This window comes from Hemicordylus capensis, chromosome 2 (genome assembly GCF_027244095.1).
Source record: "Hemicordylus capensis ecotype Gifberg chromosome 2, rHemCap1.1.pri, whole genome shotgun sequence".
Taxonomy (NCBI): Eukaryota; Metazoa; Chordata; class Lepidosauria; order Squamata; family Cordylidae; genus Hemicordylus; species Hemicordylus capensis.
In genome coordinates this window covers 206505888-206532338 of record NC_069658.1, presented here as the reverse complement: position 1 = coordinate 206532338, position 26451 = coordinate 206505888, and the positions used below count along the sequence as shown (strand labels likewise).

Here is a 26451-nt window from a genome sequence, read left to right as displayed (position 1 = left end):
TCCCGTCCCCGGCGGCGGCAGCAGCATTTCCAGGCAGGGCTGAGAGAGACGCCTCCCTGAAGCCCTGGAGAGATGCCTCCAGTCTGTGCAGACAATGCTGAGCTAGATGGATCAAGGGTCTCTACCAAGGATACTACTAAGGAGAGCCAGCATAGCATAGTGGTTAGAGTGTTGGACTAGGACTGGGAAGACACGAGTTCGAATCCCCATTCAACCATAGGAACGTAGGAACGTAGGAGGAAGCTGCCATATACTGAGTCAGACCACTGGTCTATCTCTCTCAGTATTGTCTTCACAGACTGGCAGCGGTTTCTCCAAGGTTGCAGGCAGGAGTCTCTCCCAGCCCTATCTTGGAGAAGCCAGGGAGGGAACTTGAAACCTTCTGCTCTTCCCAGAGCGGCTCCATCCCCTGAGGGGAAGATCTTACAGTGCTCACACATCAAGTCTCCCATTCAGATGCAACCAGGGCAGACCCTGCTTAGCTAAGGGGACAAGCCATGCTTGCTACCACCAGACCAGCTCTCTTCTCATGAAACTCACTGGGTGACTCTGGGCCAGTCATGTATCCCTCAGCCTAACCTACCCTCACAGGGTTGTTGTGAGGATGAAAATAAGCATGTATACCACTCTGAGCTCCTTGGAGGAAGAGTGGGATAATATAAATAAATAAATTAATAAATTAAAAGGACATGGCAGTGTCCTAGGTCTCCAAGAAGACACTCAGGGTCTTGGCAGTGCATATTTAACCCAGCTCCTTCTCCAGCCCTCCTTTCAGCAAGTGAAGCTGCTTCAACCTTGGTCTGTTTGGCCCAGAATTGCGGACAGCAATTGTGTGACTGACAGCGCCCCTCTGTGGCAATGGGGCACTTTGCTGTGATTCAGAGCAGCTGAGGTCTTGCAGAGCTATAGGCAGGTTTCTGAGTTCATCACCCAGACCTGGTGGGGGGAAGAGAGAGGATATTTGGAAAGCCTTCATTCTCAGGAGGCAGGCAGGAGGGGCTGGAGCCCCCAAGGGGCTATAGGACTTTTTGTATCCTTAACAGAGAATGTATCTTGCATCTAAAGGAAATATCTCTTTTTGGATGGATATGAAATACATTCTCTCACATCTAAAGCAACATTTTCTTGCTTCTGAGGAAGAGCTTTTAACTTGGAACCCATAAGGCAAGTTTCTTCAAGGAAAGGATTATTGAATGAATGAAGGGTGCAGTCAGTTCACCATCCACAGCCCCGTCAGGTTTCCTTCTCTCTCTCTTTCCTTTTGATTTATTGGTGCTATGATCATTCGGGGGGGGAGGGGGGATCCCAGAGATGCTGTGAGAGTAAAGAGCCATTCTCCGTTCTTGCCTTGCCAGATGCAGTTTGAGCTTTAAAGATAAAGTGTGCCGTTGAGTCGATTCCGACTCCTGGCGCCCACAGAGCCCTGTGGTTCTCCTTGGTAGAATACAGGAGGGGTTGACCATTGCCTCCTCCCGCGCAGTATGAGATGATGCCTTTCAGCATCTTCCTCTATTGCTGCTGCCTGATAGAGGTGTTTCCCATAGTCTGGGAAACATACCAGTGGGGGAGCAAACCAGCAACTTTCTGCTTGTTAGTCAAGCATTTCCCTGCTGCACGAGCTTTAAAAAGCTCTTATTCAGAGGCAACTATAATAACAACACATGAGATACTTTACAAAGTTTTTCCGTATAAAGATTTGTACATTCAACATATTAAAACATGTTGTTGTTTTTAAATTATCAAATCTGTATGTATTTAAAAGTAGATGATGGTGCCAGTCAACTCCTCTTGTCTCCTGGGAATGACATGGGACGACAGCTGGTCTTGTGGCAGCAAACATGACTTGTCCCCTCTGCTAAACAGGGTCCATCCTGGTTTGCATTTGGATGGGAGACTGCACGTGTGAGTGCTGTCAGACATTCCCCTTACGGGACGATGGGACCACTCTGGGAGGAGAGCACCTGCCTGCTTGCCTGCAGAAGGCTCCAAGTTCCTCCCTAGCAGCATCTCCAGATAGGGCTGGGAGAAATGAACATAAGAACATAAGAACAGGCCCTGCTGGATCAGGCCCAAGGCCCATCTAGTCCAGCATCCTGTTTCGCACAGTGGCCCACCAGATGCCGCTGGAAGCCACAGGCAGGAGTTGAAAGGGGCATGCCCTCTCTCCTGCTGTTATTCCCTCGCAACTGGTACTCAGAGGCATCCTGCCTTTGAGGCTGGAGGTGGCCTGTAGCCCCCTCTGACTAGTAGCCAATGATAGACCTCTCCTCCATGAAGTTATCCAAAGCCCTCTTCAAGCTATCCAGGTTGTTGGCTGTCACCACATCTTGTGGCAGAGAATTCCACAAGTTGATTATGCATTGTGTGGAAAAGTACTTCCGTTTGCTGGTCCTAGATTTCCTGGCAATTTCATGGGACGACCCCTGGTTCTAGTGTGATGGGAGAGGGAGAAGAATTTCTCTCTGGCCACTTTCTCCACACCATGCATGATTTTATAGACCTCTGTCATGTCTCCCTGCAGTCATCTTTTTCCTAAACTAAAAAGCCCCAGGTGTTGTAGCCTAGCCTCATAAGGAAGGTGCTCCAGGCCCCTGATCATCTTGGTTGCCCTCTTCTGCACCTTTTCCAGTTCTACCATGTCCTTCTTTAGATGTGGTGACCAGAATTGTATGCAGTACTCCAGGTGTGGCCGCACCATCGTTTTGTATAAGGCCATTATAATAGTAGCCGTTTTACTTTCTATCCCCTTCCTAATGATTTCAAGCATGGAATAGACCTTTTTCACAGCTGCTGACACTTTCAACGCGCTGTCCACCATGACCCCAAGATCCCTCTCCTGGTCAGTCACTGACAGCTCAGATCCCATCAGCGTATACTTGGAGTTGGGGTTCTTCGTCCCAATGTGCATCAGACTACAGATACACAAGGTGCTGGTTGAATCCCTGGCAGCAACTCCTGGCAGGGTGGGCAAAGCCCCTGCCTGTAACCTTGGAGAAGCTGCTGCTGCCAGTCTGTGTTGACAATACCGAGCTAGATGGACCCAGGGTCTGGCTCAGTAGAAGCCAGCTTCCTATCTTCCTATGGTAGCAGCAGCAGTGTCAGACAGATCTGTGACAATGGGTGGCTTCAATTACGCTCACGTAGACTGGGCCAATAAATGCTCTGGGCATTCATTCATTCATTTAACATACGTATTTTTATGCCACCCAAAACACAAGTCTCTGGGTGATTTTCAACAAAACAATACAAATTACATATAAAATGATTAAAACCTCTCAATAATTTAAAGTTTAAAACAATATTGAAACTATTAAAACAAACTATTAAAAGAGTATCTAATTAAAAGCCTGGGTGAACAAATTGACAGAGAGGCCAAATTTCTAGACATGCTAAATGACTGTGCCTTAGAACAGTTGGTCATGGAACCAACCAGAGAGAAGACGAACGGACTGCAGAAGAGGAAACTTCTCAAAAATGAAGGGACTGGTAAGAGGGAAGCTGAAAGGGAAAGTCAGGAGGGTCAAATCACTCCAGAAAGCATGGAACGTATTCAAAACCATAACCGCAGTATCTCAATTGGAATGTATACCAAGAAGGAGGAAAGGTACCACCAAGTTCAGGGGGACGCCAGTATGGCTAACTTGAAGAGTCAGGGAAAGTATAGAAGGGAAGAAGACTTCCTTCAGAAAAATGGAAGCCTGCCCAAATGAAAGGAACATAAATTCTGCCAAAATAAATGCAAGGAGACAATCAGGGATGCAAAGGGAGAGTTTGAGGAGCAGATAGCTAGAAGTGTCAAGGGGAATAACAAAAACGTCTTTAAATATAACAGAAGCCAAAAACCAGTCTGCTTCTGGGCTAGATTCAAGGTGCTGGTCTTGACCTTTAAAGCTCTACACAGCTTGGGGCCGGGGTATCTGTCGGAATACATTTGCCCATATGAATCTGCCAGGGCCCTCCGTTCATCATCTCAGGCCCTGCTCATGGCCCCACCAATAACAGAGATCTGGCTGGCAGGGACTAGAGGCAGGGCCTTTTCAGTTGTGGCCCCTCGGCTTTGCAATGCCCGCCCTGAAGAGGTTTGCCATGCTCCCTCCCTCAGTGTTTTTAAAAAAACAACTAAAACCACATCTTTTAAAAGAGGCTTTTTAATGTTTCACCTGTTGCTTATATCTGGTAGGTTCTTTAGCCTTTAGTTTTTATAATTCTTAGTTTTTAGCTTTTTAAAGAATTTAATTTGAAATTTTAAGAGCTAATTCTGATTGTGGTTTTAGTTTGGATTTTTAACTTGTTTAATTTTGTTAATTTTATTCGTCTAATTTTACATTGTAACTATTTAATAAATATTGTGAGCTGTCTCGAGTAGTAATGTACTGGAGGGGTGGGGTGTAACTAACTAACTAACTAACTAACTAACTAAATAAATAAATAATCTGAGCTGCCAGTGACTGACCGGGAGAGAGATCTTGGGGTCATGGTGGACAGATCATTGAAAGTGTCGACTCAGTGTGTGGCAGCTGTGAAAAAGGCCAATTCCTCACTAGGGATAATTAGGAAGAGGATTGAAAATAAGAATGCTAATCTTATAATGCCCATATACAAATTTTATTATCTATATATTTATTTCTCCTAGGCTTACCCGTCACTAATCCCATGTGTGGGAGCCCTGAGGGACACCATAGGAAAGTTCAGACTTTGAAGAACAACTGTCCACCAACTGGAATCTGCCTGCGAGGCAGGAGTGGGACCACTGCAAAGCAGGGCCTCCCATCCCCAGTCTCCTCAGACATTCCAGAAAGTCAATAGTATCGAAAGCTGCCGAGAGATCCAAAAGGACCAACAGAGTCACACTTCCCCTGTCAATTCCCAATTGGAGATCATCCATCAGTCCGACCAAGGCAGTCTCCACCCCTTAGCCCACCTGAAAGCCGGTCTGAAATGGGTCTAGATGATCAGTTTCCTCCAAGACCGCCAGGAGCTGGGAGGCCACCACCCTCTCAATCACCTTGCCCAGCCATGGGAGGTTGGAGGCAGGCCTATAATTGCTCAACTCTGAGGGATCCAAGGCAGGCTTCTTCAGAAGTGGTCTAATACTGGCCTCCTTAAGGCAAGGAGGCATCCTGCCCTCCCTCAGGGAAGCATTTGTGATCTCTACCAGGCCCTCTGCAACAGCCTCCCTGCCAGACAGTATAAGCCATGCTGGGTCAAGAAGGCAGGTGGTAGGCGGCACCATTCCAGGCCACTTGTCCGCATCCTCAAGAGTCACAAACTGAAACTGACCCAGCAGGGTCATCACATGAGAGGAGCTGCTGGACACCTCGGCATCAGACTCTGTAACGATTGCGGAGTTTGGATCTAGGTTGGCCCGAATAAAAAGGTCACAGGGAGTAATTGTTGGTTCCAAGCAGTTATTCAAGGGGGAAAGGTTAGCCCATGAGCCCTTTCTCAGCCTCGAACAACTCCGCCAGACTGAACTTGCGGACGCGATACGGGAGGAAAATAATTGCTTCTTTGCCACACACATCGCCTGAGCATAGATCTTCAAATGTGCTCTATGTTGCAATCTGTCAGATTCGAGTCGAGTCTTCCTCCACTTGCGCTCCAGTTGCCCACCTTGCCGCTTCAGCCCCCATAGCTCTTCTGTATATCGAGGGGCCAGTTTCCCAATCCAGTTTAAGGGGCTTAGACAGATTCATGGAGGACAGCTCTATCAATGGCTACTAGTCAGGTGGCTGTGGGCCACCTCCACCCTCAGACGCACCATGCCTCTGAATCCCAGTCGCAGGGGAGCCACAGGAGGAGAGAGGCCTCTTGCCTGTGGGCTTCCCAGAGGAGGCATCTGGTGGGCCACTGTGTGAAACAGGATGCTGGACCGGATGGGCCTTCTTGGGGGGCCTGATCCAGCTGGGCTGTTCTTATGTAAAGATGATTGCCCTCTATGTTACTATATTGTTGTTATTGTTGTGTGTTTTAAATTGTACTTTTAAATATTTTAAATTTTGTACACCACCTAGAGATGTACATATCAGGCGGTATAGAAATATGATAATAAAGAAAACAAACAAACAAACAAACAATCTCTTTTAAATATATGAAGGTTTCATACTTTTGGTATACCTATATTTTTATATTTTTAATTTACAAATACACACACAGATAGTTCTTAAGGTTGCTTCTGAAGAAGAGCTTTCTGAAGCTCAAACTGCATCAGGCAAGACCAGCGGCTTTGTCACTGCATAAGGATGGCTTCTGACTGACACAGTGTCTTTGGGATTCCTCCCCCACCCTGTAGTTTATGGTTCCTTGGTGCTACATCATTTCTCTCCTCCCCTTGTTCTTCTTTGCTATGGTAATTCCCCCATGTATTTCTTACACAGCCATTTCTATCCCTCTTTCTGAGGCAAGCCACTGGGACCTGTCATGGCAGCCGATTCGTTTGCCCACAGTGTTGGCTTTGCGTCCAGCTCGAGACGTTCAGCCCTGGGGCCATCGCAAACAGGTGTCCCAAGTGGAGGGCTGATCTGGTTTCTGAGCTTGAGCCTGTGGGTCGGTGCCTTCCTGGGGTGTCCGTCCATCCATCCCTCGGGTCCAAACTCACTGGCACGAGCCTGCATTTGCCCCTTGCGGGAGGTCATAAAACCAAGGAGGCTTCAGGTACATGCAGAGGCAGAAGCAATGTGACAGCAGGGAGGGGAGTTGTGGGTTTGGGGTGGATGCTGGGATTGGGGGGGGCAGACTGGATGAGTGACAGAACACCTCCCCCCCCCACCATGGCATGATCATTCACCTCTGCTTTTGCAGCAGGCACTCTGGAGACTGACTGGGAGGGTGTTTTTGTAAAGAGAGGGCTTTTTGTAAAACCTTTATAAGGGGCTCAAGGGCCTTATAGATTCTGCCCCCTAAAAGTGGGGTGGGGGGTGGGGGCTATTGTGTGAGCTAGAGAGAAGTGAGACAGAAGAGGGGAAGGCCCTGGGGATAGACCTCGTTGTCCTGGAGCTAATCAAAGCAAACCCCCATTGGTGGGCTTCTCTGCTAGTGTTCTAGAACAGACAGCACACATCCCGGAGGACGGGGGCGTAGTGACAATTGTCCCAGGTTATAGAAAGGACAATAAGGGTGATCCGCAAAGCCTGTAAAAGCTCCAAGAGTGGCTGGAATCTGAAGGTGTTCTTGGGGATGAGCAAGTGGGATTTAGGTCTGGGCACTCAACTATTGACCATATCTTCATTCTTCATCATTTAATAGATAAATATACCCGTAAGGCCAACCCTGCCCTATATGTGGCTTTCTTTTACTTCAAATTCACTTTTGATTCAATTTCGAGAGGGATTCTTTGAGGGGAAATTTAAAAGACCTCTGTCGACAAATGTCTACTTCTCCTCATTCAGAAGTTTCCTATGAATACCACTCCGAGAGTGAGATGCGACCCACAAGGGCTACTCTCAAAAATAATCTCCCACATATAAAGGGGTTAAGTGGGGATGTATTTTGGTGCCATCTTTATTTAATTTCTACATCAACATGATGGTCACAAGCTTAGATCATCCAGCTTTCCACCTCCCCGCTAAAATTGGGGGCACTGATATCCGCATGACGTGGCAGTCATCTTCCATATGCCAGTTGGCCTTAAAAGAGCTGCAAGAGCTATAATCCATTATTGTAAGGAGGACAGGTTGGTTGTTAAGGTTCATAAATCGAAAATCATGAGGTTCACAAAAAGAGCGAGAACACAGAAATGGATTGTTTATTATTTGTTTGTTTGTTTATTCGATTTATATACCGCCCTTCCAAAAATGGCTCAGGGCATTTTACTACAAAATAAAAACAGTTAAAACCAGTTAACAATTAAAATCAAAACTATAAAAACAGAATAAAACCAATTAAACATTCAAACAGTTAAAAACTCTGGAAGACCAGGGCAAAAATTTAAAACAGTTTACAACCATTCAAAAACCCTGTAAGGCCAGGCCAAACAGATAGGTTTAAAGAGCTCTCTGAAAGACAATAATGAACTCAAATTTCGGACTCCTGCGGGGAGTGCCTTCCACAGCCCAGGAGCAGCTACAGAGAAGGCCCGCCTCTGAGTCGCCACCAGACGCACCGGTGGTAACTGGAGACGGACCTCCTCAGATGACCTTAACATGAGGTGGGGATTGTGCAGAAGAAGGCGCTCTATTGCTGAAGGAAATAAAATTGAGCAGGTGCCAAACTTCAAGTATCTCGGAGTAGTTTTCCATCCAATGGGGATCTGGAGGACCCACACTGAGTATATCACATGAATGGCATCAAGGTCTTCACCGGCTATTAAGAGGTTCTTTTACACAAAAGGAGGAGAAATAGTTCCAGCAGCCCTGAAGCTTTTTGAGGCCAAAACCCTGGCCCAAATTCCATGTGGGGCACAAGTGGGTATTTGTATCAATTGAGATGACCTAGAGAGAGTGCAAACAAAATCCTTACCGTCCATCCTTGCTGCCCCTCGAAGTGGGTCTAATGCAGCACTCAGAGTGGAGACCAGGAGGACCAAAACTGAGGTGAGAGTTTGGAAGCACACCATTAGTTGCTGGCTTAAGGTGGAGTTTTTCCTGTCTGGATTAATTCTTTTAGTTCTTCTGGATGATCATTTGTCCAGATGGAAATCGAAAATCGCCAAGAAACTACTTTCATATGGCCTTTCAACAGAACTCCCGATCTCCTTAGGAAATGAACAAGCCAAACAGGTATTTTTTTCAGCGGGTGGATGATATAGAACATCAAAATGAAGTGAATGGGATGTCTCAGAATGTGCGGGGTTGGGTGGTAAATGCTGTTTGGGAGCCAGCGGACTATTTAACAACAACACTGACTTTCTCTGACTGTGGAAGGAGTTTTTTAGGGCCAAACAGAACGTGTTCCCTTCTGCATCCCTGCAGGGTAATACTCCAAGGTGCCGGAGGAGGTCTTTGTCCAGCAGGTGGCAGTCAGACCACTTTTAGGCTTCGTTCACCGCCCCCACCCCCCCTGGGTGCCAAGTACTTGCTGCCTGTCAGAAGAGAAAAGCGCTCTGCTTATGCTTCGAGGTGCTTGAAGTTTCTGGAGCAGAAGGTGGTGGGCATTTCTAGGGATAGTAATGACAAATGCTTGTGTAGCTTTTTAGAGTGTCCCAACATTTCACGTATATTATTCTCTTCTGAGCCAAAGCGTGTTCATTGCATGGCAGCGCTGGAGCGGACGTGGGGGCCGTCCAGACCAGCCCCCTGCTCAGAGCAGAAGTCCGAGTAGTAGGGCAGCCTCCGAGAGAGATGGCTGTCCAGGCGGCAGCTCTGCAAGGGAGCTCCTGTCTGTCTGTCTGTTTGTGTTAGTAGCCCCTGAGGAAGGGAGGGGGAGGCAGAGGGGCTTGCCCGAGGCGACACAGGAACTGGGGGCAGGGGGTGGGCACGATGCCTCTCCATCCCAGTGGCAGGGGAGCCACAGCAGCAGCAGGAGGGAGGGCAGGCACAGACCTCTTGCCTGTGGGCTGCTCCCCAGAGGCGGCATCTGGTGGGCCACTGTGGGAAACAGGGTGCTGGACTAGAGAGACCTTCTTGGGCCTGATCCTGGCTGCAGCAGAGCTGTTCTTATGGGTAGTGGGGCTGGAATCCTGGCACACACTTGCTTCCCCAGCAGGTTACTGCTTGAAACTTGAAACCGGCCACATTCTGGGGGTCTGCCAATGGCCTCCATGGCCAGGGGCAGTCTACCACTGAGTGCCAGGTGCGGCGGTGAAAGGAGGCTCCTCTCTCCTGGGGTCTGATCCAGCACAGTGATGGTTGCCCACAACGCTTGGAGAAGAGGCCTGCCTCCCCGCTCCCCCTCCTCCCCAGCAGCTGGTACCTGGCTCCTAGCAGTCAACACCCGCTTATCTCTGGCTCACTGCCCCCCCTCCAAAGCCCCCCCACTCCTCTCTCAATTCCCCTGATGTCAGTCCCTGACTTCACCATACAAGGCTGCAAGCCACTATCTCGCCATTTCCTGAGGGACGGATCCAATTTCCACTGGGCTCCCTACCAGAGCGCGGCTTCTCCTCCTCCTCTCCAGCAGCAGCAGCAGCAGCTGCCCAGCCCAGCCCAGCCCGCTCTCCGTGCTCTGCCCCACTTGGCCGTTCAGCCTCCAAGAGGGCTGCCGCAACAGCAGGGGCCAGGCAGGGAGGACTCCCCGCTGCGAGGCAAGGCTTGCCGCTTTCCTCCCCGCCAGCCGTGCCCGGGCTGCTGACTCTGCCTATGGTCAAGGGCACCCTTTGGCCAAGAGTCTCTGGGCTGAAGCCAGCATGGACAGCAGCGGGGCGGAGTGAGGGTGTGCGCTGCCTGGGCCTGGCGGCTCCTGCGCAGAGGTCTGGGGTGCTCGGCCAAGGTTGTCCGCACAGAGGGGTGCAGGGCTGGGGGTCGGAGAGGGGCATCTGCAGTCTCCCACCAAGGGGGCGAAAGGCCTTGCTGGATCGGGGCACCACAGGAGAGGAGAAGGGTGGGGAGCCGGGATGGTGCTCGCGGAGAGAACCTCCCAGGGTGTCAGGCCTGGCACATGGCTTGTGGTTGAGTATGGCTGGGCAAAGGTTCTGCCTGCAGGCTCCCAACCTTATTTCTGTGTAGCAGAAATCAGCAAAGGCAGAAGGGGAGCCTGTTGCTCATGCACAGGAACACAGGAAGCTGCCATCTACGGAGGCAGACCATCGGTCTATCTAGCTCAGGATTGTCTACTTCACTGACTGGCAGCGGCTTCTCCCAGGTTGCAGGCAGGAGTCTCTCTCTCAGCCCTCTCTTGGAGATGCTGCCAGGGAGGGAACTTGAAACCTAGATGCTCTTCCCAGAGCGGCTCCATCCCCTGAGTGTGGGGGGAATCTCTTCCAGGGCTCACACTCCTAGTTTCCCATCCATATGCAACCAAGGTGGCCCCTGCTTAGCTAAGGGGACCAGTCCTGCTTGCCACCACAAGACCAGCTCTCTGCTTTCCAGAAGCAGCTTAAGAACAGCAGAGCAGCTCAGCTCCCTTGGGCCAAAGGTTCTTTTGGGTCCCGCCATATCCAGCATCCATCCCACAGATGCTTCCACCAGCAAGCCCACAAGCCAGATGAGAAGGCAATAGCCCTGACATGGGTCCCTGTTCTCTAGTCTCCAGAGGTCTCTGAGCATGGAAGTTCCTTTTAAGATCATAAGAGCCTGCTAGATCAGAGCAACGATCCCTTGAGCCCAGCATCCTGTTTCCAACAGAGGCCAGCTAGATGCCTTTCAGACAGCGAGCTTGATGCTGGATTGTGGGACTATCCCAGGATAAGGAAGGGGAACTTTTCTCTCTGGAGGATGCGCACACACGCACACACACACACACACACACACACACACACTCTCTCTCTCTCTCTCTCTCTGAATGGACCCCACGGATCAAAGCCGCCTCCTCTGCACCATTATAAGCGGCACCTCTTTGTCTGTTAGGCTAGTTGTTCTGTTTCTAGAGGAAACAGTATCCTTCAGGGGGCAGCTCAGAAGCAGGCGGACCCCAAGGGCCTGAAGGCACAGAAACCAAGAGCTTTCTTCGCTTGTCTGCTCAGATCTGGGTCTCTTCCCCTTCTCGTCCCAATGACCTGCGCACCAGTGTGCTGCTCCGTGTCCACTGAGCAATCCCAGACGGGTCCCAGCCCGGATCACCGTGGTCCTCCCACCAGCCTGGCCTCCTGGCCCTCCTGGGCTGAGCTGCTGCTCCGCAAAGGCTGGGGAGCTTTGTCTGTGGCCCCGGCAAGCCCGTTTGCTTCAGCCGGGAAGTTAAAAATGGAAACAAGTGCTTTTCTGTCTTGAAAGAAGCCAAGCCCCAAATAAGGTGAGGACCGAGTGCTCACGATTCCTCCACTGACTCTGTTCCAACTTATCTCTTCGAAAGGTTGCCTGCGAAAGACCTGGGGGCCAACCAGGGCGGACGCAGCAGCGTCCAGAGCAGCCAGGGGGCTTGGAGAGAGCTCAAAACTCTTGCCGGCTGCCCGGGAGCTTCACTCGCTCGCCCGCCCGCCCGCCTGCCAGCTGACACCAGCCAGCCTCTGCTCCAGGGCTCTCTTCCCCAAAGGACCTTGCCCGAGGGTTGCTTCCACACACTGCAGAGATGGAGGCCATTAAGAAGAAGATGCAGATGCTGAAGCTGGACAAGGAGAATGCCATTGACCGGGCAGAGCAGGCGGAGGCCGACAAGAAGGCTGCGGAGGACAAGTGCAAGCAGGTGAGCTGCCGCAGAGGCGAGCTGGGTGGCATCGTGGGTGGCGGGGGCTGGCCATGGGCGAGCTGGTGGAGCCTTCTGCCTGCTCAGGTCTGATCACCAAGAACAAGACCCCGTCAGGCTCTCTAGCTGGGCCATGCAGCGGCCGCTGGTGGGAGCCGCTAGCAGGTCTCTCCACTGGCCAGTGCCCGGAAGGCAGGCAGGGCTGGCATGGGAACCACCACCATGAAGAGTCCATCCTGTGGGTCTTCCGGGCTCCCCGCACCATCGCTCAGCCACCGCCAAGGCACTCTCGGAACCGAATCTGGTTGCACTACCTCCATGCTGCGGATTAGGGACTTGGGCTGGGAGAAGAAGAAGAAGAAGAAGGAGGAGGAGGAGGAGGAGGAGGAGGAGGAGGAGGAGGAGGAGGAGGGTGTCCCTCGCAGAGGCAGGGGCCGGTTCCACTTCTCTGCTCACCCTTCCTGGCACTCCATGGCGCCAGCTCAAGAGAAGCAGCCCCAGCTGGGGGGGGGGGCAGCAGTGGCAGCAGTGGCAGCAGCAGCTTTGGGCTGGGCCCGTTGCCTTAGAATGACTACCAGCCACCTGTAGGCTAAAGCAGGGACTTACCTTTGAATACTTCGCCACCTAGGAGTAGGAGTCCCAAAGTTTCCCAGACAAAAGGTAGTCGGAAGAGAGACCAGGGGACCGAGAGCCCCCCCCTCCTCCTCATACTTTCCGTGGTGGTGGGGATGAGGTCATGGGAGCCCTGGATTGAGGGGGGATTAGGAAGCGCTTATTTGTAGCCCTCGACACCAGCATCAGGGCACGGAACTTCTCGTTACCTGGGTTTAGCGATGACCTTCTTTGGGTCTCTGTGATGCTGCTGGCAGCCACTCGCGCAGAGCCCTCTCTGGGAGGCGGCAGCAGCCCGGCCGGCTCTGGCTCTTCCCCGGGCTGCTTGCTTGGCCTGCTCCAGCTGGCAACTGTCGGGCTCCACTGGCCCATGGCCACCGCTGTGTAGAAAGGCAAGGGGCCCGCTGGGGAAGAGTGCCTGGCCACCCACTCCAGCCCCACCCGGCTCTCGCCTGCCTGCCTAGGGAACAGGAGGCCAAGCCTTTTCACTGCTGCTGTGCACTTATTTTTAAAAGATCACCTCCCTCCCCGCTCCACCCCCCCCCAAAGCAGCCCACACTGGCTGGGGGCCAGCTTGTTCCTTCCTTCCTTTAATTAATTACTCACCCTCCTCATTTCAGCCCAGGGCAGGCACCAAAGTGCATCTCCAGCTGCCTCCCATGTAGCTGTGTGTGTGTGTGTGTCAGCCGGAAGCCAGGACCTGAGCTACGGATCCATCTTATTAGATGTACTGATGTATTCTCTTTGGAAACGTTTTTGTCGAAAAGCGGCATATAAGTATCTGTTGTCATAGAAGTAAAGTCATGCAGGGTGGTGCCCTCGGCCTTCCCCTCCACCCAAATACTGTACTAAGGGGGGTGGGGGGGCTACCTTCCCTGGGTCTGGTAAGATTAGGGAGAATAATACTCAAGTGCTTGGACCGTGTAAGCAGCACAAGACGGGAAACCGCTTAGGAATCCCACCTTAAACCTCACGAAGGGCAGATCCTTTGTCTGTCTGAAACCCTGGAGAGCCAGCTACTGAGCAGAGGAGGGAGTTCCCTAGGCTCATGGAGGAGGGAGTTCAGAGGCCTGTGTGTGTGTGTGTGCGCGCATGCGCATGCATGGCGTCAGAAGTGCTGGTCTCAAAGCTGGCATCTCCTGCTTGGACATACTTGGGATAGCTGGTCTTGCAGTGTCAGCCAATCAACCTTTATTACGGTCACAGACCAGCATGAAGCACATTTTAAAACCTAAGTAGCAATAGATTTTACACTCTAAGACTAAGGTCTTGCAGTAAGTAAAGTGCGCCGTCAAGTCGATTTCGACTCCTGGTGCCCACAGAGCCCTGTGGTTGTCTTGGGTAGCATACAGGAGGGGTTGACCGTTGCCGCCTCCTGCGCAGTATGAGATGATGCCTTCCAGCATCTTCCTATAACCCTGCTGCCCGATGTAGTACCAGTGGGGATTCGAACCGGCAACCTCCTGCTTGTTTATCAAGCATTTCCGCACTGCCCCACTTAAGGTGACCTTGCAGTAAGTAGGAAACATTAATTGTCCCCTTTGCTCAGCAGGGTTTGCTTTGGTTTGCATGTGGATGAGTGACGACTTGGGAGCATTTTCTGTGTTAAGAGAGTCCCCTGAGGGGATGGGGCTGCAGGCCGCCCAGTGGCCGGGCTGCTGTTTGGCACGCAGAAGGTCCCAGGCAGGCTCACTCCTTGGAGGCAGCATCTCCAGGGAGGGCGGCTGGGAGAGGCCCCGGAGCCTGGAACTGGGGGAAGCTGCTGCCAGTGAGAGCAGGCCACAGAAAAGGACACGGAGCCCTGGCTGGCAGCTCCCTCTGCAGCCCAGCCCAGCCCCTGAGCAGCGAGGGGGGGCCAAGGGGGGCCCCTGCTTCACCCCCTGCCCCCCAGGCCAGCGACCAAGAGAGGCACAGCATGCCTTGCTCCTGGCCCAGGCAGCCCCTCGGCCCCACCAGGCAGCCAGCCCGCCCCACAACCCGCGGCATTCTCTCCAGGCCTCTGGCTCATGCCTGGAACGCCATACATAGCAGGGGAGTGATAGGGAGGGTGCCAGAGAAGCTGACCCCACAGCGATAAGGCAGGGGCCTCTTTTGGCAGCTCAGGCCAAGGAGCGAGTGAAGAGGAAAGGGGCCTATTGCTGCTGCTGCTGCCCACCCCCACCCTCGAGGGAGCTGGAGGGAGGGAGGCCTGCTGCACCATGGGGCAGGCAGGGCGGGGTGTGGGGGCAAGGGAGCTGCTTGCAGGGGCTCCGAGGGAGGGCGCAGACACAGCCCGGGTGCCCAAGCTGGGCTCCTCCAGATGTTGCTGCTGGAGACCACTCCCATCATGCCCAGCTACAACTTTTGGTGGTGGTGGTGGTGGGAGTTGTGGTTTAGCAACATCTGGAGGAACCCAGGTTGGGAAGAACCCCTGCTGGGGGTGGGGGTGGGGGTGTGGGGACTCCTCCATTGCCATGCGGGGCGGGCGGATCATGGCCCCAGCGGACACCGAGAAGCACCCAGGAGGGGCTCCACTGAACAGCCACGAGCCAGGCGAGGGAGGGAGGGAGGGAGGGAGGCGGCAGGAGTCCCCCCCATGTTGCCCTCCGAAAGGGGGACCTGTGCAGGCCGCGGGCGGCTGGAGGTGGCAGAGCCGCACTCCGCAGCAGGGATCCCGCCAGGGAGGAGCAGGGGAGGGTCCCAGGAGGAGCCGCCGGGGAGGGGGGGTCTCCTCCGCTGTCTGGGAGCGGAAGCCCCCCCCCGCGACGCTGCCAGGAGAACTTGCTGGCAGGCGGCGGACAGCGAGGCGAGCGATTGGCCGGTCGCGCGGCAGGCGGGGGGGGGGGGGGCGCGCTAGAGAGCCTGCTGAGGCCGGGAGCCGCGTGGCCGGGGGGGGCCGGGCTGGGCTGGAGGCAGCGGGAGGCGCGGGCTGGCGGGTCCAGGCCGCCGCGCGCCTCCCCTCCCGCCTCCAGGGCTGCCGCCGCGGCTGACGGGCTCCCCCTCCTCCTGCTCCCGCTCTGGCCAGGTGGAGGATGAGCTGGTGGCCCTGCAGAAGAAGCTGAAGGGGACCGAGGATGAGCTGGACAAGTACTCGGAAGCGCTGAAGGACGCGCAGGAGAAGCTGGAGCAGGCGGAGAAGAAAGCCACCGACGTGCGTAGAGTACCCGCTGCGGCGCACCGGGCGGGGGGCGGGGGGGCTGCTGGGGACCCGGGTGGGAGCTGCCCGCAGGGGGAGGGCCTCGGCGGCACCCCAGGCTGCCCCCCGCCCGCATGCACAGCAGGACTCCCTCCTACCCAGCCCAGGGCAGGCAGGGAAGGAAGGCGGCCGCCCGGGCGGCGCTTTTGAGCCCCGTGAGAACAACTAACTGGAAGGGGCCCCGCTTCGCCCCAGGCCCGCCCTGCTGCTCCTGCCCGGCCAGCTCCGGCTCCAGCGCAAAGGGGGGAACCTGGCCGGGGAGCGCCGCTCTCGAGGCCTCGGGGGCAGCCGGCGAGCGCATGGGGCCCCTCTGCCGGCAGCGCCTTGCCGGGCAGCAGCGGCCGCGGCGGAGGACCTGCGAGGGCCCGGAGGCCGCCACAGCCCCCCCCCCCGCCCCCATTGGCCAAGTCCGGGAACCACGATTGCCTTTAAAACCCCCAGACACTTTTATTTCGATTGTATACAAACCACACACACACACGAGTTTTCAAGCTCCACCAGATATGCAGAAGCAACACGGGGTGGGGGGGGCGTCCTCCTCCTCCTCGGTCAGGCGTTCCCCATCTTCGCCCCGCCCGTCATGAAACGAGGGTAGCCGCGACAGAAGGCTCCAGTCACCGCGCACTTTGCCTGGGTCTGGGTGGGGCGGGGCGCCGTCTGTGGCCTGGAAGGTGGCCAGCCAGCCCCCCGCCCCGCGAAGGGGGGGAGCTGGCAGTGGCAGGAGGCGGAATCAGTAGGGCCAGCAAGGCCCACTGCGGGGCCAGGACGCCGACCCCTCCCATCACCCGCCCACCGACCCGGTGCGGAGAGGCAGGCGCCCTCGCTGGGCTGGGAGGGGGCCCTCCTTGGGGGAGCCGGACCCCCCTCCCTCCCCGCATCCCACCAGGCCTGCGTCCAGCGGCAGCAGTCCTCACGGGACAGCCAGAGGCCGGACTCCTTTCCTCCCCTTGCTTGCCTCGGCTCCTGGGGGTAGACTGCCTCTGAGCATGGAGCTTCCACTGTGAACACCGCCACTGCCAGGCAGCCCGTCTCCTCCCGCGGGTCTTTGACTGGTCGCCTTGCTCACTCGCCTCCAGTTCAATCCCCGCCCCGCCGCCTTCGGGGCAGCTCTTGCGGGGCGGGGGCTAAGCCCCCGGGGGGTCCCTTTGCTCGGGAGCCAGTCCCATGGAACTCAGCGCAACTTGTTTCAGTGTGCTCCAGGATCGCTGCTCCCGGTTGAGCCCCGCCCTCGCACCAGAGAAGGGTGTTTTTTGCAGCCCTTAGTTTCAGGTCAGAGAGACCCCCGCCCAGATTGGCAAATTGGAGCAGCGCAGAGCGCCTGCGGGGGTGGGGGCGCCGTCTCCTCCCCCTCCCCTCTAGGGCCCCTGCCGATCCTTCAGCAGGCCCGACGACGCTTCCCTGCTCGCCCTGCAGAAAGAGGCTGGAATCGCCACAGGAAGGGAGGGCTGTGCGCGCGGAGGGGGGCACTCTGCCCATGCGCAGAGGCACTCCCTGCCCGCCCAAAGTTTGGCCGAGAAGGACAAGCCGCGCTGCCAGCGGTGACGACGTCACGGGCCCGCCTTCCAGCGGTGCCAACGTCACGACCCCGCCCCATCCGCCGCCGCCCTCGCTTGCCTCGCTCGCCACCACCCAGAGCAGCCGCCGCCGCCCGGAGCTTCGCCAGAGGAGCCACGTGCCCAGCGCCCAGGCCCCGCTGACCAGCAGAGGCCGCCGGGATGGCCACCGCCACAGGCTCGCTGGAGGCGGTGAAGCGCAAGATCCAGGCGCTGCAGCAGGAGGCCGACGAGGCCGAGGAGCGCGCCCAGCAGCTGCAGCGCCAGCGCGACCAGGAGCGGGAGCTGCGCGAGAACGTGAGCCCGGCCAGGAAGGAGCAGCGGGCGGGCGGGCGCTCTCCTCTCCGCTCCGCTCGCCGGCCGCGCGGTCTCCGCCCGCTTCCTCCTCTGCTCCTCTTTCCCTCTCCTGCTCCGGGCTTCTCTCCAGCGGGCTTCGCCGCCGCAGCCCAGATGTGCCTTTTGCCCGTATAAGGGCAGCCGCTCCGCGGCCGGGAGGCGGGGCGGCCCTGACTCAGCCGCAGCCGCTGGGCGGTTCCTCCTTCCTGCCTTCCACGTCTGCCTGCCTGCCGGGGCGGCGGCCCGGCCGCGGGACTCGCCTTCTTCTCGGCCCGCTGCTGCCTCCTGCTCTCCGGGCGCCCGGCGGGCTCTGCGCTCCTTCCCTCGGAGCAAGCCGCCATGGCCCGCGGCCGCGCTGCGCCTCGGCCCCCGGAGCGGAGGGGGCGCTGGGGCCGGCGCGTCGGGCGCCCCCGAAGGCTGTTGGCGGGGCCGGGCTCCCGGCATCTGCTGCGGTGCGCGCCGGCTGGAGCGGGCAGGGCCGGCCTGGCCTGCCGAGGTCGAAGAGCCTCCTCCGCCCTGGTCGGGGCCGCCGTCGAGCTCTGACACCGAGGCGCTGGCGCGGCCGAAGACGCCGGCTGGCCGCTGCGCCTTCCTCCCGGACTCCGCAGCGGGCGGCAGCCTGCAGGGAGAGGTGGCGGCGGCGGCGGCGGCCAGAGCGGATGGATCCTCTCCCGAGCAGCCGCTCGAGCAGGGCCCCGAAGGAGGCGGTCGCTGCCGCGGCTCCCGCTCCTCTGCTCTGGGCTCTGGCGCCCCTCTTTTTCCTCCCCTCTTCCAACTCGCTCTCCGGGTCTTTCTGCGGCGGCGGCGGCGGCGGTGAGCGGGGCTCCAGGTAGGCCGGCCTTTGCGCCCCTGCAGGATTCTGTCGCGCTCCAAAGAGGCTTCCAGGGCTAGACGGGGCTTTTGTCGGGGGGCTGGGGCGGGGGGGGGGCAAACAGCCCTGGCTGGGGCCCGCTTCTGCCTGTCTCTCGGTGGGTCTGGAGAGGGCGAGGCGGGGGGCCCAGCAGGGAGGGCTCCTGCGCCTGCCTCTCACCGGCAGGGATGCCTCCCTTTTCTGCACAGGCTGAAGGGGAAGTGGCAGCCCTGAACCGCCGTATCCAGCTGGTGGAAGAAGAGTTGGATCGGGCCCAGGAGCGCCTGGCCACAGCTCTGCAGAAGCTGGAGGAGGCCGAGAAGGCCGCCGATGAAAGCGAGAGGTAGGGGAGCCCGCTTGACCCCGCAGCCTGTGATGGGCGGCTGGCAGAGGAAGTCTCCCGAGAGGAGCTTGGGAAGGGGCAAGAGAGGACCCTACACTGGTGATGGTGTGTGTGGGGGGGTGGCCCCTGGTGCTCCTCCGCTCCCCTTCCATGCGCAGCTGAGCTGGGCCAGTGAAGAGGCATCCTGGTCAGGACCGTGCTGGGGGGGGGGGCTGCTGGGGGCCAGTTTGCTTGCCTGCGCCTTAAAACACCTCCTCCTCCTCTCTTTTCCTTCTGCAGAGGGATGAAGGTCATTGAGAACCGGGCCATGAAGGACGAGGAGAAAATGGAGATCCAGGAGATGCAGTTGAAGGAGGCCAAGCACATCGCGGAGGAGGCTGACCGCAAGTACGAAGAGGTGAGGAGGCGCTTGCCATGTGGGGTCAGCCTGGAGCCCGTCTGGTTCCTCCTCCTCCTGCGGGCTAGTGAACCTCCCCTCCTGGCAGGCAGGCAGGCCCACCCAGAGAGCGCTCCCAAGCTTTAGCTGACCTACACTTGGTAGGAAACTGCCCAGTTATGGCCATGGTGAGCGCATTGCCCCCTGAGCTCCATGGGTGACCCCCCTTTCCCCCCAAACAGTTGGTTGCTTGCCCTGTGAGCTCTGCAGGTCGGGGAGATGCCAGCGGTCGGTTCCAGTGGCTGGTCCTAACTCTCCTTGGGTGGTGTTTCTTTCTCCCTCCCTCCTCTCTGCCGCTTTTTCTTATACATTTGTGCCACCTCTTCCTGGTTGTAGGGCTCCTCTGGCTGCAAACTGTGCTGCCTCCTCCCCCGCCCCGCTGGTCAGGACCTGACTCTGTTTCCTCTCCGGGGTCCTCCATTCAGGGCTGCCGCTAGGAGGGTGCAGGGCTGGGGGCGAGCAGCGGTCACCTCCCTCTTTGGTCCAGTGGTCCTCATTCAGCCACTTCAGAACGGATGCAACGTGTCCCCGCCCCCTTATCTCTGTATGCCGGGCTGCTGCGAAAGGCACAGGAGCAAGGCAGGGGGGAAAGGTGGCGGCACGCTCCATTCTGCAAGGAAGGGGAAGAACAGGGAATCCTCCCCAAGCCACCATTTCCAGGATTGTTTTGAGGAAGACGGTTTAAAGGGAGAGAAAACTGGTTGTCTTGAAAATAGGGCTGCATAACAGACGGTCCTATGTATGTGAACTCTTCAGTCCCACTGTGCAATACTATGTAAAACTGCAGCCTGAGGATGCGATCCCATGCACACTTACCTGGGAGTAAGACTCCGTGAAAACAGTCTCTGTCCGAGTCTTACTCCCAGGTAAGTGTGCATCCTCAGGCTACAGTTGGAAATAAGGGTGGCTGTGATCCTTGGCACGCTTCCTCAGGACTAATCTCACTGAACATAGTGGGACTTACTTCTGAGCAGACATATACGGGATTGCGCTGCGTGCACTGCTGCACTTAGTGAGACTCTACTCCCGAGTAAACAGAGGCTTGCCCTAGAAATTCCACTGCACTCGATGGGACTGAGAGTTCCCTGGAAACCCTTTTAGTCTCCTCACCTCTCTGTATGGATCCTGGGCATTCGACAGGCAGCAGCAGCAGCAGGCATAGAGGCAGGCAGCTGAGGTGTGCGGGGGGGGGATGCTGGGAATCTCGGGGGGGGGATGCTGCTGCCCTTTCCGAGGGTGCTGACCCTAGCCCGAGGGAGAGCAGCAGCACGCCCGTTGCCCTGTCCCAACCCTAACCGCCAGGGGCTGCAGCTGGTTTGCAAGTGAGCTGCAGCCTGGCCACGGTGGTGGGGCCCAGACCCTGGACGTGGCGGTGGGTGGGTGAGAGAATCCTCCGAAGTGCTTCCTGCCTCATCATAGGTGTGCAGAGGGCCCAGCCAGGGGGCTGGGGGGGGGACTGCCCTGCTTGCCCCACTTCCAGCCTCGTATTGCAGAGCTGACACTTGAATTGGCTTCGGAAACCAAGCCCCCCCCGCCCCCCCCCCGGCGCTCTGACAGTATTTAGAAGCACTTCACCCGCCGAGTGCTCCCTGTTCGCTCTCTCTGGGGCCTGCCTCACCGCCCCAGTGCTGGCCCCCTGAAGCGCAGCTGGGAGGTCCGGGCTGAGACTTGGCTTTCCCTGCAGGTTGCCCGTAAACTGGTCATTCTGGAGGGAGAGCTGGAAAGAGCTGAAGAACGGGCCGAGGTGTCTGAGCTGTGAGTGGGGGTTTCCTGTTGGGAGCCTGGCTAAGGGCGGGGAAGCCCACTGCAGAGCGGCAGCCCAAGCAGGAGTCCGGGGGGAGTCGGGAGACCCTGGGGGCTGGCAGGAGGAGGAGCAGGACCACAGGGGTGCCTCCCTCGCCCTGGCCCGGTCCTGGGAGGGGCTCCCTGGTGCTGCCCCAGCCAAGGAGTTCAGCTGCAGCCGGCGTGGCATGTGCTCTGGGAGCCAAATGCTGGCCGGCATCGGGGCCGGTCTCTGAGCCGCTCCCTTTCCGGCAGTGCAGCCCCAAACAGCTGGGCTGTGGGGAGTTCTGGGACGGGGGAGCCTCGATGCAGGTGAGCAGTTCTGCAGCCCAGAGGTGGCTTATTGCCTCAGCGGTGGGTGGAGGGGAGAGAGGCTTCTCCGAAATAAGGGGCAGGGACTAAACAGGGAGAGAAGCGAACTGGCCTTGGGACGGTCTCCAGGGGGAAAGGAGGGAGCCAGGCTGAGCCGGCAGGTCCCAGGAGGCAGCCCGGCAGCGGCCCTCCTCTTCCTCTCCTTCCTCTCGAGAGCGAGCCTTCCCCGGCACACAGGCGCTCTTGGGAGCAGGGCGGAGCCCGGCGGGAGGCAGCCTGTGGCTCTCCGCTGTTGCTGAATGGCCGCACACCCAACGCTTGTTGGCGGTGATGGGGGTTGCCGACGTCCAGCGGCTTCTGGAGCGCTGCCTGTTGTCCAGCCCTGGCCGAGCTCTGCAGGGCGCCGGAGGGTTTGCGGCTTGCCCTGCTCACTAAGCCCAGTCTGAGGGGAGTTCCAGCCATCAGCCTTCGAGCTTTCCATGGGGCGGGTCCCAGGCTCCTCTTCAGAACTGTCCGGCCGCAGAGGCCGGGCTGGGTGCCTTGCCTGGGCTCTCCAGGGAGGGATCTGCAGCAAGGGAGGCCAGGAGAGCAGAGCAGAGCTCCTGGGGGGGGTCTTGCAGGGGGGCAGGGTTTGCAACCTGGAGCCCCCAAGGAGAGGAGGAGGAGCTGACCAGGGGCCGGGCGGGGCGCCGTGTCTGTCTCCTGCAGGAAATGCAGTGATCTGGAAGAGGAGCTGAAGAACGTCACCAACAACCTGAAGTCCCTGGAGGCGCAGTCTGAGAAGGTGGGTGGGGGGGAGGCGGGGCTGTGGGAGGACTTGGCCCCAGCTCAGTGCTGTTCTGAATGGCTCCCCAGCCAGTCCACCCCTCCTCCTCCTCCTCCTCCTCCTCCTGTGTGGAAGGTGAGGCTGGGTTGGGCAGTGGCCCGCGGCTGCCTCGGCTCTTCCTCTGCCCTTCCCTAATCCAGCGCCACACGCTTTGGGTGTGGCTCCAGTCCCCAGGCTTCTGTGGAGGAGGAGGAGGCGGCAGGGTCTGCTGGAGGAGGCCCAGGATCTGCCGGCTGCTCTGCCTGTAGCCGCCCCAGCAGCGCCACGTGGGCCAGATGTGGTTCTGCGCTCTTCTGCCTGCCTCGGTGCAGCTGCCAGGAGCACCAAGGGCTGATCCCCTCCCTCAAAGGCTCCTGTTTCCACAGAAGGGGGGTAGGGAGACGCTGGTATTCCCCTTGGAAGCCTGATCTTATGCATGCCCGGAGTATGTGCTGGAGACGGAATCCACCATCTTAGAGGACCATCTTGTCCAAGAGACTTCTCAAAAGTTCCGTTGACGGTTTCATTCCCACCCCACAAATGGCCTGTTCTGGTCCTGTTTTCACAGTACTCTGAGAAGGAGGACAAATATGAGGAAGAAATCAAGCTTCTGACTGACAAACTCAAGGAGGTGAGTATCTCTGGGTTGCATTCCAGGGACTGGTCTGTTACTGGTGGATCTGTTGGCCCCTGGTGGTGTGTCTCTGGTTTTCTTACCTGCTTTTAGCCTACTTTCCAGTAGGCTTATGAGATCGCCCGCCATTCTGTGTGTTCTCCCTGCATCAACGTCGCAATGCCTGGACCAGTATGAACCAACGTTGGTACAGTTGTAGGGATACCTCAACGGCGTCGTTTGTGGTGATGTTGTCCACTCCAATTCAAGGTGGCAGGCTTGTAAACTTTTGAGGTGCAAGTGAGCTTTTTGGACCACCTAATTAATTTGAACCACATTTGCTACAGGTGGAGGGACACTGGGACATCTCAAAGGCATAGTTTGTGATGGGGTCATCCACCCTGATTCAAGATGGTGGATGCAGGAACATTTGAGGTGTAAATGGACTAACTTCTGAACTGCCTAACTTGTTTGGCCCAAAATTAGTCCAGTTGTAGAAATAGTGAAAGGAAAATAGAGAGATTAGTTATTACGAGAACAACTTGTTCTGGGGTGTGTGTTCTTAATCATGCTTTGAGACCGTTCTCTGAGGAAAAGTGACATACATTCCAGTTCTTAATATTTGCTTTTAGGCTGAAACACGAGCTGAATTTGCAGAGAGAACGGTTGCCAAACTGGAGAAGACGATTGACGATCTTGAAGGTATGGAATGAGCCCTTTGAAAACCAAGTTCAGTTAGAGCCCCTGAACTTCTTGTCGAAGAGCATAAAGGGCCCTGCGTGGCTGCAGGAGGTCAGCAGTGCTGTGCGCACAAGGTCTTTCCTTCTGCCCCAAAGATCTGGTTGGCCTCTCGCTGCTGGACGGAGACCTGGCTTTGTGTCATGGCTGAGAATGGGAGAGAGCAGGTGGTGTGATGATGATGAGGGCTGGACTAGGACCAGGTGTGCACGGAACCGCCAAACTGCGGTCTGGCACCGTAATTTCAGAAGTAATTGGGGCGGCAGGATACCTCCCTGCCACCCCTTCCCCGCTGTCGCTATTAAAAACTCCCAGGAGTCCTTTGTGCGCAGTAGGAGGGCTGTGTGGAAGTTCTCGCTGTGGTTGCAATCTTGCAGACAACTCCTTGCATTTTGAGAGACATTTTTGAAGCCTGTCACTTTGTTTGTTAATATTCCCCCTCCCCCCCCCTCCTTCCTCCTTTATTCCTCCCTGTCTCTTCCACCTTTCCTTACTCCACGGCACAACATCAATCTCTGAACTTTGCTGGGGCCTCTCACTCTGTCTTTCCTGCTGGCCTTTTGACGTGCAGATGAGCTGTATGCTCAGAAACTGAAGTACAAAGCCATCAGTGAGGAGCTGGACCACGCGCTCAATGATATGACCTCCTTGTAAACGGAGGGTGCTCTGTCGACCTGGCTCTCCTTCCATACTCGGTGCCTGCTGCTTTCTTTGCTTTGGTGTGCTCCCACGAGTTGAGTGGTCTTTTCTCTTATTCTGTAAAAACTGACTTCAATTAAAAAGCTTCCTTGCATTTCTGTCTGTTTCTTGGCTTTCCCACCACCTAGCCATGAAATAAAAAGTCTTTCCCCTCTTGCTTTGCCTATACGTCACAAGTTTCTTGATTTCTGTCTTTGGATTCTTAGTCATATGGGTCTTAATAACTTCTGGGCAAAGGTGTGTCCTCAGAACTGGCCCCTTTGAAGGCATAATCCCAACAATTTGTGGTTTGGAAATGGGAAATCCTAGAGTGGGGCTCTCCTTATAAGCAGGTGCAGCTAAAACCGATGTGCAATCTTCTGGTCATAGGTACTGTTCTTCTTAAAGCAAGTGTGTCTCCTCTTTTCACCAGAGAAAGTTGCCCAAGCGAAAGAAGAGAACTTGACTTTGCACCAAACGCTGGATCAGACCCTAAGCGAACTTGGCAGCATATAAATTGGGGATGCAGCCCAACTTTCGAAGGCCAAGAAATCCCCCTCACTCATGCTTGGAGTGGCCGTTGCCTTTTGGGAACCCCTCCCTCCCCCTCCCCCTCCCCCATCCATGCAGAAAGCAAATCTAACAAGGGACCAAATACTTTCTTTCCCCTTCACTTTGCCTCTCAATGTTATGGCTTTGGGCACAGATTGAGTGTAGTTTCATTTGTTCCTGTCATGCTGTAGTATGACAGGTTGTAAAACTGGAAAGCTGTACCCCTCCCTCTTCAGTGGCAGGCATCTTCCAAAGGTGCTAGTCTGGCGGGGGGCACCCTGCTCTTCTGAGGAGGATGGTAGCTTCTTCCTGTGGCAGTAATGGTCTGGTGCCTTCTGTCTTCAGTGGCAGGAAGTCTTTTTAAAAGAGGGATTCTTTTTTTATGCAGAAGTGTGATATTTATAGACATGTTTACAGTTAGTGACTTAACCTTCAACATACAAACTGGACATCTTAAATATTCATCTGATCTTGGGCTTCCCAGTTTACAAGTGTGTGCCAAAACCAATTGATTGGTTGTGCTCTGATGGGGAAAAACTGTTGTTGTTTTTAAACTGTATTTATTAAATGTTGGGTGGTGGGAAAATTAGCAAAATGAATCCAGCTGAAATCTTATGACACCCCCACCCCTGGACTGCCTCCTGTAACATGGCAGTAGCTTTTTACCTTTGGATATAATAAACTTTGTGTTTATGTACACATTTCAGTTTATGGAGCATTCTTAAAGCATGGAGAGTGTGGGGGTAATGCTACAGTCACATCTGAGCCCGAGAGGCAGACAGACACTGGGGTATCTTTTTGCACTCTGAAGAGACCCATCACAATGCCCACTTCTCTCCAGATGTGCAGGTTTGCTACCACAGTACCAACCTCAGAAATGCTACTTATTCGCCTACTTCAGATCCCCTAGCAAAAAGAAGACAAAACTTGTTCCCTTCCTATGCTGTTCTCAAAGGGTGTGAGTCACTACAGGGTAGTTTTGGCAAACAAGGTAGCTTTGCCAGTGCTCTGGCCATTGTGTCTGACCTTCCTCCTGTCACAGGTTAGGGCACAAAGCTTCTGCATACAAGGGTACCAACCAGTCATCCAAAAACCTTTTGGTTTAAGATGAGAGTGAAGATGTTAGACTTGAGCCTCAAACGTTTCGGCTACTGGGGCCGTTTCAGGTTTCGGAGGCGGCAGGGGTACTCCCTGGAGGGTGGAGGAGGGTGCACTTACCCCGTGGGCTGCATTTCCCCCACTGGTGCTCCGTTGCATGGCAGACGTGCGCCCGGTACTTCCGGCTGAGGATGGCAACAGGGCGGCAGTTGCTGTCTCCAATGTGGTGGGAGGGGTAAGTGCACCCTCCCCCACCCTTACGGCAGCCCTCCCATGGCCTCCACAACTTGGAGGGGTTCTGGGCACATCCCTAGAAGATGCTTCATGTTTTGACTCCTGCTCTAGGAATGAGGCT

The 26451-nt window shown here is 56.1% G+C and overlaps 1 protein-coding gene across 4 annotated transcripts; it reads left to right on the top strand.

Annotated features, from left to right (window-relative positions):
• Window positions 1-11949: 11949 nt before the first annotated feature.
• On the top strand, window positions 11950-25699 carry TPM4 (tropomyosin 4). Of its 4 annotated transcripts, none has more exons than XM_053300734.1 (9): window positions 11950-12213; window positions 15830-15955; window positions 18949-19082; window positions 19362-19479; window positions 21203-21273; window positions 22321-22396; window positions 22986-23048; window positions 23663-23732; window positions 24880-25699. In XM_053300734.1, exons 1-9 carry the CDS (start codon window positions 12100-12102, stop codon window positions 24960-24962), a joined length of 855 nt encoding a protein of 284 aa, XP_053156709.1. In that variant the 5' UTR covers window positions 11950-12099; the 3' UTR covers window positions 24963-25699. The 4 variants fall into 4 exon arrangements, with proteins under 4 accessions (XP_053156709.1, XP_053156708.1, XP_053156712.1 ...); XM_053300733.1 differs by lacking the exon at window positions 24880-25699 and adding an exon at window positions 24340-24561 and having other exon boundaries at window positions 11971-12213; XM_053300737.1 differs by lacking the exons at window positions 11950-12213; window positions 15830-15955 and adding an exon at window positions 17693-17850.
• Window positions 25700-26451: the final 752 nt, after the last annotated feature.